This window comes from Sinohyriopsis cumingii, chromosome 6 (assembly GCF_028554795.1).
Source record: "Sinohyriopsis cumingii isolate HCF-2022 chromosome 6, ASM2855479v2, whole genome shotgun sequence".
In the NCBI taxonomy this organism is placed as follows: Eukaryota; Metazoa; Mollusca; class Bivalvia; order Unionida; family Unionidae; genus Sinohyriopsis; species Sinohyriopsis cumingii.
In genome coordinates, this window is record NC_142966.1 from 119218977 (window position 1) to 119230793 (window position 11817).

The following is an 11817-nucleotide window of genomic DNA, read 5'->3' on the forward strand; positions in this document are numbered from 1 at the left end:
ACGAATTTCGCTTCCACTCAGTAACTTCTGAAAGACTCTGTTGATAATAAAATAAAGCAATAAAACGATACTTGTTATAGGGATTAAATATCAGAAAGACTGGTCAAGCTAAATTTTGTGATTTTTATAACTGATTGGGCCTAAATTGTGGCTCCCGTCTGACAACGGAGTTTTCATCTTGAACAATAGGTCCTCGATTTAAAGCATATTTACAGTTTACGGGAGAATCCGTGTCCACCGGATATATTTTGGGTAGTGATGGTGGTGGTTCCTGCCATGACAGTTGGCCATATCATCGACTATATAATAGCTTTTTCAAAGAAATTTAACTAAGTAGTCTATGTACACGGGTAGGACTTGGAACTTACGTAAAGTTTTGAGCCGGGGCGCACGTGCACGCACACACACACATTTTGATCATAGCCTAAATTATAGATATATGAAAAAATCTGTCATTCCCCATGCATCTGTTTTCACTTGTCTAAGAGTCTCTCTCTCTCTCTCTCTCTCTCTCTCTCTCTCCAACCCATTTCGACCCCTTCCCATTTTTATATTGAAGTTCTCTGTAAATTAGAAAAGTTATGTTGCTACCCTAAACCGAAATAGAAAATAATACGGAATGTTTTCAGTGGTAAAGTAGTTTACGTTTGATAGGTGGATTTCATATTTTTAGCTGTAACCTCCGTTTAATTTAATGATGTATGATGCTGAATCTTAAGTTACCATTCATCATTCTGACATCCTTTAGTGAGAACATTGTGCAAAGATTCTTAATATAGTGTTTCAGAATTTTGAAAGTGCGAAAGTCTTTATCGATGCACCTGGATAACGAAAGGGATATGACGTTCATAGCAATTACGGAAATTTATGTCTTTTGTGGGGGACACTTTTGTGTGTTAAATGTGCATCAAATTAGCATTCAGATTCATAATCTTTTTGAAAATACATTAGCTGGACAATTCTGAAGGTACACAAAGACGATCTTTATAAATTTAAAAGCATCATTTTTCGATTATTGCTACAAAACATTATTTAAAAAGATAACAATGCCCTTTATTCACACATATCGCCAGTGCGCGTGATGTAACCGACACCACTAAATAAAAATCACGCTTCGTCAATTTTAATCATCATCGCTACTTAAAAAGATTCTTCAAACGGATGATTTTGAAATATATGTGGTCATAAATTTTAAAGGGCCTTAATAGCAATCGTGGGGAAAACATCTAAACTTTTGTCACTGAGATGAGGTGCGTTTTATTGTGTGAAATCTTTGGAAAATAAAATTCAGTCTGGCTTAAAGGTTTCAAATTAGGTACATTGATATAAAAGTTGATGCTTCTTGTATAACGGATGTTTTGAAAGAACCAACTGTTACCCATTTATTTTCAACATACTTCATACCAGAAGTTTTGTGTACCGTATATTTGAGAGTTTTAGGGGCGTGTTAACTTAAGATAGCTGTCACTCTCATAACACTGAATCTTTTATATTTTCTTGTTTCATTTGTACTCTTACATTTTTTGCCTTGGTTGAGGAATACACTAAAAAAAGGATATATGTTGATTTTATTAAGACAGGTTTTTGTATTTTCTGATTGAGAACAAGGGTATGTTCATATTTGTATTGAAGTACACTGGTGAATATTGTGCTAGAAAGGATTAGGCAGTACAAGTAAAGTAACCTCTGTTTATTTCATGCTTTTTAAATATTAGCATTGTTTGCATTTACATATAACTCGGTTTCCATAGAGACCGACCATCTTATTTCGGGAGAGGGTGTGTGTGCTGGGATTTTCTTAACAATCAGTATGTTTCCTTTTGTCTCAGAGTTTTTACTAAAGCTTTCTTTTTGGTTTTCCTGTTGTTGCTTGCATTTTTCAAATGAATAGAATTTTCCACCCAAAAATCAAAGCTTTTTTCATGCTGCCTTAGGGCTGGATGCTTTTTTCACGCGTAAATCCAGCCCCCCCCCCCCCCCCCGGTCGAAATATATCGCATATGTGGTTATGATATCTGATGTATACATACCGGTATTTAACCTGCATTTATTTACATATTCGATTTTCAGTTTTTGTGACCAGCCTAAATTTTGTAGTTCACTAGATAAACGATTGTTTTATAACCAAAATCCACCCAAAAGGGTGTTTTTCAGTTGTTTTTTTTTCCGAGGGTGTGTGGGGTTAAGTTCTTTGGGAAACGAGTTGTGGATAAAAACCAAAGTTGAATACTCGGTGTCTTGGATCATTGAAAATGGAGACTAGGTTTCACAGCTGTGTTTTGGTTGAAATAGAACACTGGTTTGAGATAAGAGGACATATCGCTTGGTGATGAAATAGTGATCTTGATAGCACGTGCTCTACGTTTGGTTTTGCAAACCATGGAGTCAGTTGTAAGTGAGCTATCAATCGGAACATCGTCAGACTTTTCCATCGAGTCGAGAAAGGAACTGCTGATTTAATTCACCGAGCCTGTAATTAGATCACTCTGCATCAAATCAGTAGTTATGTATAATCGACACTAGAACAATGGGCCATTTTACCAGGCCACTTTACGGTCCCCCAATGATTGTTTACGGCATCGCGGAAACTCAGATGTGGACCATTAAACTTGTAACTCATGGGTCGCGGATTTGATACCCGCCTAGACCAGCCAGGGTCCACTGCCTCGGTGATCTTTGGAAAGGCACTTAGAACCCATGACCTCTGCATTATAAAGCCAATTATATCCTTAAAGTGCCGTTTAACCAACAAAAAACAACACACAATTTATTTAATTAATGAATCAGATCTTGTCATCGCAGATGTTGCGTAAACGATGCAGTCTGATTAAAATTACGGAGACTAGACAGGACACCGTTAGAATATAATTTTCCTTTTGACTTTTTGATTCACACAACAAAGTTATGTAAGTGAAAATCGTCATTCGGAACATAGTATTTCTAACAATAACTCTCTAATACGAAATGCAGATCACTGTCACGTGACCAACAAGCAGGGAATAAATAAGGCTGGCCTATATGGGATTGGTATTTCACGGAACAACATTGCTTGAATTGTATCGTGCCGAGGCAAGGGGTATACTGTGCCTTCTCCAAGGGAACATTACAGTAGCCTATCGAGGATGATCCGATGGTGGGAATCGAAATTAACCAGCATGGTCACGTGTCCAGCTGGCTTAACCAATGAGCCCCCGCAGCTCCAATGGATATTTAAGAATTCAAGTTTTCATTTAATTCACTCCCGGCAAATGTATAATGAAGGAAGTGAAGTGTAATCTACATCGCTATCAACCAAAGCAGACGATATTTGCTTATGCCCCCGTTGCATGTCGCTGAGGTATCTTGATTTTATATTGTTTTAAAGATTACGTACAAATTGCTCTACGCTGACGGTTATGTATGTATGTATATCTATATATATAAACTCGTTTGATTTGCATGCGATTTGATACACAATTCCGTGTCAATGACGGCAGCATTACTGCATCCGTAAAATGAAGTTCGGAACTTTTACAATAATTGTAAGATAATGACGTTTTACAAATTTAGATTGTACATGCTTACATTTTGAATTTTGTCTAATGGATGTTTCATACGAAAATGATATTTTTATTTTTAGCACGTGCGTGTAGTGATGCAAAACATTGCTGAGGCGGAAAACTGTCAAAATTTGACAAAACGGTCGTGCATAATTTAAAGGTCACCTGCCACCTATATTGTACGAACGTGTGTTATTATAGTTATAAATAAAACGCATTGGTTATGCATGCATACCATAAAAATGTTTAATTAGACTTAAAACTCCGCTTTATAAAATGAGAAAATTATTCGGCAACCTCCGTAAACAATCGGTAGTTTCCGCGTGTCAAAACCGGATATGACGTATATTTATCCCTGCTATTCAACCGAACCATTCGTGCTTAATTTCCCCACGTAAATGTCTATGTGATATAGCGTACGATCGTGCTTTTGTACAGCAAATATGGTTACATTTTTACCAGAAAAAAGTGTATTTAATCTATGGGATCGAAGAGGGGAGGGATGGGAAAGTTGTATCATTTACGCCGGATTATAGTGAATTTGGCCCAAAGACAATTCGGCCCAACTCGAAATACAATTCGGCCAAACTTAACAATAGTTTGTACGTTCTTTTTCTTCAACAAAAAAGTAGATGCTATGTAAGATAGGTTTTAGGTGGAGAAAAAAAAACTAAATTTAAACAAACTATTTTGATATTTTTTGAAAGAAAATAATCATACTTCGTAACGTACATATTTATGAGAGAAAACACACAGACATATCTTACTTGTTCTAATTAAAATATTTATATACATTTTTTATGCTAACAAATATATGCATCTGCACAACGACATTCTCAGTTTAAGTCTTCCTGTCAAATTATCAATAATCATTTATCAAACAAAAATACCTAACAGATAATATTTTACATAATACGTATACATTTTGCTAAGGGTAGTGTACGTGAGATATTATAACAAATATACTTAATTCTAGGCTTCACGTTGTAACACATACAATACATACTAGATTACACATGAGAGAGAGAGAGAGAGAGAGAATAATGTTGAGCATTTTGTCAGTATTCAGTTGCTGCAATATGAAGCTCTTACCAATTAATTTTATTGTTTGTTTTTATTTTTCAAGTTGTCTTAATGTGTGCACGCATAAATTGAAAGCTTATAATTACTGGTCAATATCGTCAATCACATTTGCTCCATTATTCCGTACAAATTAGAAAGGAAATAATTTTATGTTTAATTTTTGCCTCTCCCCCATACACACACACACACACACACACACACTCACGGTACAAAATAAATTGATAAACATACAGTTGTTTGAAAATAAAATGAAAGAAATTAACCTTGCATTGTTATCATATATTCCTTGTTTTTTCATCATGCGAAAATTATTTTAAAAAATATATATCCAAGAAATCCGTATATGTAGCGGATGCCGTCTTGCGTTTGCATCCTTAGTGTAGTGTGTATCGCTTATGTCAAATGACACAATCGCAAATGAGACGAAAGTATCACCCGATTGCTTGAAGGCACCTGCCATTTACGCATGATAAGTTACTTATTGCAAACTGACGCAGATTGTATTGTATCCAGGTTCACTATAAGTCGGTATCTCGCAAATAAATAAAAACATCATTATTTTAAAATGCATTCAATGTGAGTGCAAATGATAATCTTTTTGCTAGCATGGGTTACAAAAGTATTATTAATGCAAGTTATTATTGTGTATAATATTTGCCATTCAAACATCAATTATGATTACATATATGGCAAACAAATAGAAGCCCGGGTGATAAACATAACTGGCATGGATCAATAAACTCATTGTTTAAACTTACCCACAGGATATCAAATACATAGGTTATTGTACTACAATGCAAACCAACCCCGGAAAATTGACTTTGGTATCTTTTTAGTGTGTCGATTTTTTCTTCTTAAGTTGGCCCACAAAAGGAAGTCAAGTTTGGTTCCTTTGGATTCTTTAAGTGTGCCGATTTCTTTCATCTTTTTTTTATTTTTATAAAGTCTGCCGACACAGGGAAGCCAGCATTGATTCTTTTTACCTGTATTAATGGGAATTTTCAAAATAAATTGAAACAATGGAACAATTTTGAAAGCGACACAATCTAGTGCGTCGTGCACGCATACCCGATATAAGGCTGAACAGTAAATTAGTTTTCATTAGTTTCATCTAAAATCGGCCTTATCCATAGTTTATAGTGTTTTATTTTTCGACAAGAAGCATGTATTTCGTTTTGTAGGGATAAATGTACGTCATTTCCGGTTGCGTCCTCTATAGGTGGCAAATCGTAACTAAGGGGAAGTAACAGCGTTGTATACTAATATTTCGAGTAATTAAATTATTTATTCTTTACACTTGATAATTTTTTTTGTTTTTTGTGTGCGAGTTTAACTATTTTTAATCATGTAATGCAAATCTGATATAAATAGGAAAATGTTGGAGTATGGCCGGTGACCTTTAAACCGTAACGTGATTTAGAAACATTTTTTTAACAATTGTTAGTTTACTTATAAGGATTTTGGTTTCTGCATTCAGACGTGAATTTTCATGTTGGCATGCATGCTATCTATTTTGGCAACAGACGTTGCACCCAAAATTTGACTGCCATTTAATTTCGGTTTGCAGTCGATAATAACTGGTCCCTGACTAGGATGTCGTTTCAAGATTTGAGAACGTTTGTGATGACGGTTACAATCACTACTTGAACAATTTTATTGCGATATGTAATCAAGGGTTTTTCTTTAAATCGTGTACCATTTTTCTTTTAGTTTAATAAGTGTATCATACTAAACGAAAGAGAATATCAAAATAGCAAAAGTTATTTCGCTGACAATTTGTATGATTCATGTGAAAATCTAATGATATAAAACCACTGATACTTGAAACCTACTTTGTTTCTTTTTTGGGGGGTTGGGGGTAGTTATATGCATTCTTGATGGCGGTTTCTCATTGATTACATAATAGTAGAGGGTCAACAGTCTTTACACATTTTAAGACCGATTTATCATTATGGGAAGTAAGAGAGAGGGAGCGTGTGTGTGTGATTTGGATTTTTTAACGTAGCTTTAACAATTTTTCAGTCGTATCGCTACGATATACGCAGTGTGACAGTGTATAGTGACGCCTAACACTGGGGCATCATGCCGCAGGCATGTAGCATGATGTCCCACCCAGTCACATTATACTGACACCAGGCCGACCAGTCCTAACACTAACTTTAATTGCTGAGCGCCAAGCGAGGCACATGATAGGTTGTGGTTGAGGCTACGAACTGATCCCATATCATGTAATGGAGCAAAAAAACATCATCACTAAAGTCAGAAAAACAAACAGTGTAGAAATCAACTACCTAAGTATAATCATGTTGTGAAAGAAGTTTGGCTTATTTTGAATTTATTAAGCCCTTACACGATAAACTAAATTGGCATGGTTACTCTAACCTTATCCTGTCCGCCATGACAGATAACGCGAGACTCTCGCCGTGACCCCTTTTCTACGTAAGGCTTGCCAGACCATATTTTGGATATTCTACGCTTTATTACAATCAAGTGCGAATAATCGCTTCTTGGTGGAATTTCAAAGTTGCCGATAAACCGTAATCACTTTTAATGCGCAGAATTTCTTACCCAAACGGCGCCAAATTTTTACTACGATTTGTTTACATTTCCAAAAGGCGTCAATGTCCTTATATGGCACACAAACAAACGAGGCTGAGAACGGAAGTAATCATTATTTGAAATAATATGGCGGGCGATCTAAACGAAAATATCGGCTAAAAAAGGTAAACGAGATTTTTCAACTATTTCTACAATGATTTTCGATACTTCCGGTATTAAATAAGAGGACTACTCAATTTATTGGATTATATGCAAGGAATATGTTTAAAGTGTTATTATTAGGCTAAAATAGCGCCGGGTGTGAATCACACCCGGCTTGCTCCATTAACACGTATATGCTCATGTTAGTACCCTGTCCACGAGGTACGAGTAAGGGTACTAATATTAGTACTAGATAGTACCATTTTTACAAGTCTTTGGTATGACTCGCCGGGGTTCGAACCCGCATTTGAGGCAAACGCTCTAACCACTAGGTCACCAGAGCGGTCGCGAGAGGGAGAAAAAGAAGGGGAAAAAATCAGTATGCTAGAATATGGAAATACGGGTCAGAATAACGTACATAAGGGCAGTGTACATCATAAATGGAAAAAGGTTCTAATTGGAACCAGAATTTTCAAGTTAACTTTGCACTTCTTTGAATTTTTTAAATACTTTTTTAAAAACCGTATTATCAAAAGTTAAATCCCTCTGGAGGTAGGCAAATAAAATTTGGTAGGTATGTTTGTGTGCATATATTGATAACTGAATATAAATGTTTTGATATTATAGCAATGTCAAATTTTCATAATTTCAAAGAAAAATGTTTTGAACTCAGCATATTTGCTTACAAAAATTGCTGTTTTTTGTTGCTAATATTAAGTGTTGGAAAGTTGTTTTTTTTCTCTCTTCTGCATGAGGTACCTTTTGTATTAATGCTTGTTTTTCTCGTTCAGAGATAAACAAACTAAACATATTCATTTTGTTTCCTTTCTTTGCTCAGGGGTAAAGCCATACACCTGTCCGAATTGTGAAAAGTCCTTTACTCAGCGCTGTTCCTTGGAGTCTCACACTAAGAAGGTGCACGGTATGGAGTACAAGTATGCGTACAAGGAGCGGCGAAACAAAGTATACGTGTGTGAGGACTGCGGTCACTCAACAGAGGATCCCGAGGAACATTACCACCATCTTCAAGAAAATCACCCTCACTGCCCTGCTCTTATGCGGAGCCATGACAAAAGGCAGTTCAAGTTCGACATGGCCAAGAAAGATGACGTGAAGAGTGTTTGATGTAATCGTAGCTTTATTATAGAGATTTTCATATGTTGTTTCTTTCTTCTCATTTGCTTTCAAGAGGTAACATTTGTTTGTAGGTTAGTCTTGAATTCAGAGAATTTTAGCAGTCTGACGGTTGAAAGGAGTTTGGAATCCAAAGAATATAACAAAATCCAAATATTGGAATCCCAAGAATATAACAAAATCCACATAACGTATGGGAATTCCCAAAATATAACAAATACACAACTTATTTGAATCTCCCAAATATAAGAAATCAACATAATTTGAATCTCCCAAAATATAAAAAATCCAAATAACTTGCTGAAATCCCCAGAGTATAACAAACCCACATAACTTGAATCTCCCAAAATAAAACAAATCAGCATAACTTATTGAAACTCCCAGAATATACCAAATAAAACAAATCAACACAACTTATTGAAACTCACAGAATATACCAAATCAGCATAACATTGAAACTCCCAGAATATATCAAATCAGCATAACATTGAAACTCCCAGAATATATCAAATCCACGCTACTTTTATATATATATATATATATATATATATATATATATATATATATATATATATATATATATAAAGATTATCTTTCACGAACATATAATACTGGACAAAAAATACTCAAGTTGCTTGATTTTTTCCTTCTTGGATTACAAGAAGTTCAGCAGTGGCCAATTTTATCTTTGTTCAATGAATTTGCTTTTTTCATGTTTTCTTTACCAAGAAAAGAAAGAACAGAAACAATAAATGTTATTTATTACAAATCATGCCATTTGGTTTGGAAAAAATTAAACTTTTAATGACATATGGGTGCATTTGTTCATCTAGGGAATTTTTTGCATTTATGATTTAGAATTTGACTACATGATTCTTCCGTATGCAGTAGTAGCTGTCTTGAATTGAAAAATTCATAAACAAATAGAGATGGAAAATGGAACAGAAATCTTCACAATTATTAGAGTTTTGTTTCCCCTTTTTTGCTGATTGGCACTTAGTTTATAAACAGTATTTCATTTTATATGAAAAGTTGTGACAAATCTGGAATATTACATAAATGATTTGAAAAATGTATGAGATATATTTAAAATAGTATAATAAATTAATGTTTCTTTGAATTGAGATTGTTAAAAGCTTGAAAAATCAAAGTTGTATAATTTGATAAGAGGTTTTTATAGCATTTTAATTTAGAGATTATAACATTTACTTTCTTGATTAATAAATTAAAATAATTAAAAGCCACCATGAGGAAAAATTATGCCATAAAAATGAAAAATAAAACTTTGAGAGAAAGCTTTAGTAGAGGTTGTGGAGTGATTCCTTTTTTTTGGAAAAGAACTTATATTTTATCAAAGGTAACATTTGTTTTGTTAAATTTATAAAGATATTGCATGCTGATTTGCTTTTAAAATGAAGGAAAAAAAATTAAAAATATGTTCCTTGAATTGTGTAAATGGAGAATAGTTTTTAGATAAATATTGATGCATTTATCTGGCAAGCCAAGACATAAATGTTATCAAAGTTGTCAGCAGCATTGGCATCATCAGTGTAGTTCCTTGTCAGTGTAGCATCAGTGTCATTGTCATTGTAGCATTAGTGTCAAGGTAGCTTCCTGTCAGTGTAGCATTAGTGTCAAGGTAGCTTCCTGTCAGTTTAGCATTAGTGTCAAGGTAGCTTCCTGTCAGTGTAGCATTGCCATTAGTGTCAAGGTAGCTTCCTGTCAGTGTAGCATTAGTGTCAAGGTAGCTCCCTGTCATTGTAGCATTAGTGTCAAGGTAGCTCTCTGTCAGTGTAACATTAGTGTCAATGTAGCTTTTTTCTTCAATATTATTGCAAAAATAGTGTTGAAACTTACTGATTGTTCAAAAGTTATAGTTTCAAGTGTAGATCGCAGTGATTTACTTCTGAGGCATCAGTAATTCAGGAGTACTAAGTATGTGGACAATACTATAGAACAGTGGTCTCCAACAGAGTGCCTGTGTTTCAGACTCCTAAATTTAATAATTAGAATTTTACATTTTAACAATTAATGTAGACTGTAATATGAGTAGGGAATGTACACTGAGATTAAACTTGCAAGGTACATCAATGCTATGTGTACGCAAAGGCATATCAGAGGTTTTTGAAGTAGTGGTTGGTGCCCGCCACTCTTGCATGAGCTGTCAAATGAGCCCGTAGGCACAGAAAGGTTGGGGACTACTGTTGTAGAAATTAATCGGATCATGAATAGAAATTTAGCCCACTGGAAAATTGCATGTTCTTTAGGTTTCATGTGGCTCTCTTTCACAGAACTTGTTTGATTATATTGTTGTGCAATTAAGAGTTGGACCACCCTGTAGATACCAAAATTAGGTCACAATGATCCACTTGTGAACTGCTGCTTGCAGTAAAGAGGTCTATTTAGATTCAACTAAGTATGAAGTTCCTATGTATAAAAGGACAACAGTGACCTATCTGGCATACAACATTGACTTCTCTAGCATGCAACAGACTTTTGTTGCATCCATCAGTGAACAAGTTGGGGATAATAGGTATGATGTGGCATTTCAAGGAATTCTTGTCTTATTGTAGTTTGATTTTGTTGTAAATAGTATTAGGTTTGCAAGCAAAAGAAGCTTGGAAGTAGAAGAAAATTCTTGTTTTGTGATACATACTTAACAAGATTAGTGCTTTTGGTAAACAAATGGCAAGTGTATTTCAGTTTATGATATTTAACAGCTATCAACCGTCCATTTCACCATTCACTCTCTCTCTCTTTCTCTCTCTCTCTCTCTCTCTCTCTCTCTCTCTCTCTCTCTCTCTCTCTCATTTAGTTATGTAAAATTTCAAATTGTATATTGATGTCAACAATTTATGCAACATTTAGCTATGAAAAAAAATACTTTGTCCCAATGTACTGAAATTTTGATCTCATTTGTGTTGTCTCCATCCATTTGCATATTTGTATTGAAGTCAAATTTGTATGGTCTGCATTACAAAACATCTACTTGTATGTAGACTGAGTGATATTGTTTTTTTTTTTAATCATGCTCGTTCTTGATATTTTATATTTTGAAAGAATTTGGGTATTTGTCTAGTATTTTTCTTATGTTCAGACTTTTTTCATCTTATTTTAACCACAAAAGCCAAAATGTAAAAGAATTCAGTTTATGCTAACAAATTTTATTGTGATGGAAAAGTTGAAAATACCATTATACATCAATTTTTTTTTAAAACCCACTTAATTAAAAATTTAAATTGTTATAATTATTAGTATTATTATTACTGACCATTTCCTTTCATATGACTTGTTTGCTTAAGGCTGATTGGCAAATGTTTGATTCAAGAAGATTATAGGTTTCACACTCACCTAGCTGTGA

The 11817-nt window shown here is 34.4% G+C and overlaps 1 protein-coding gene across 1 annotated transcript in view; it reads left to right on the forward strand.

The window, feature by feature from the left end:
• LOC149797831 (uncharacterized) overlaps positions 1 to 8928 on the forward strand; it is a 31787-nt gene extending 22859 nt beyond the window's left edge. The window contains exon 5 of the mRNA XM_089960487.1: positions 8161 to 8928. Coding sequence (XP_089816613.1) covers positions 8161 to 8447 — 287 coding nt within the window. The 3' untranslated portion in view covers positions 8448 to 8928. The remainder of the gene's footprint in view (positions 1 to 8160) is intronic.
• The last annotated feature ends 2889 nt before the right edge of the window (positions 8929 to 11817 follow it).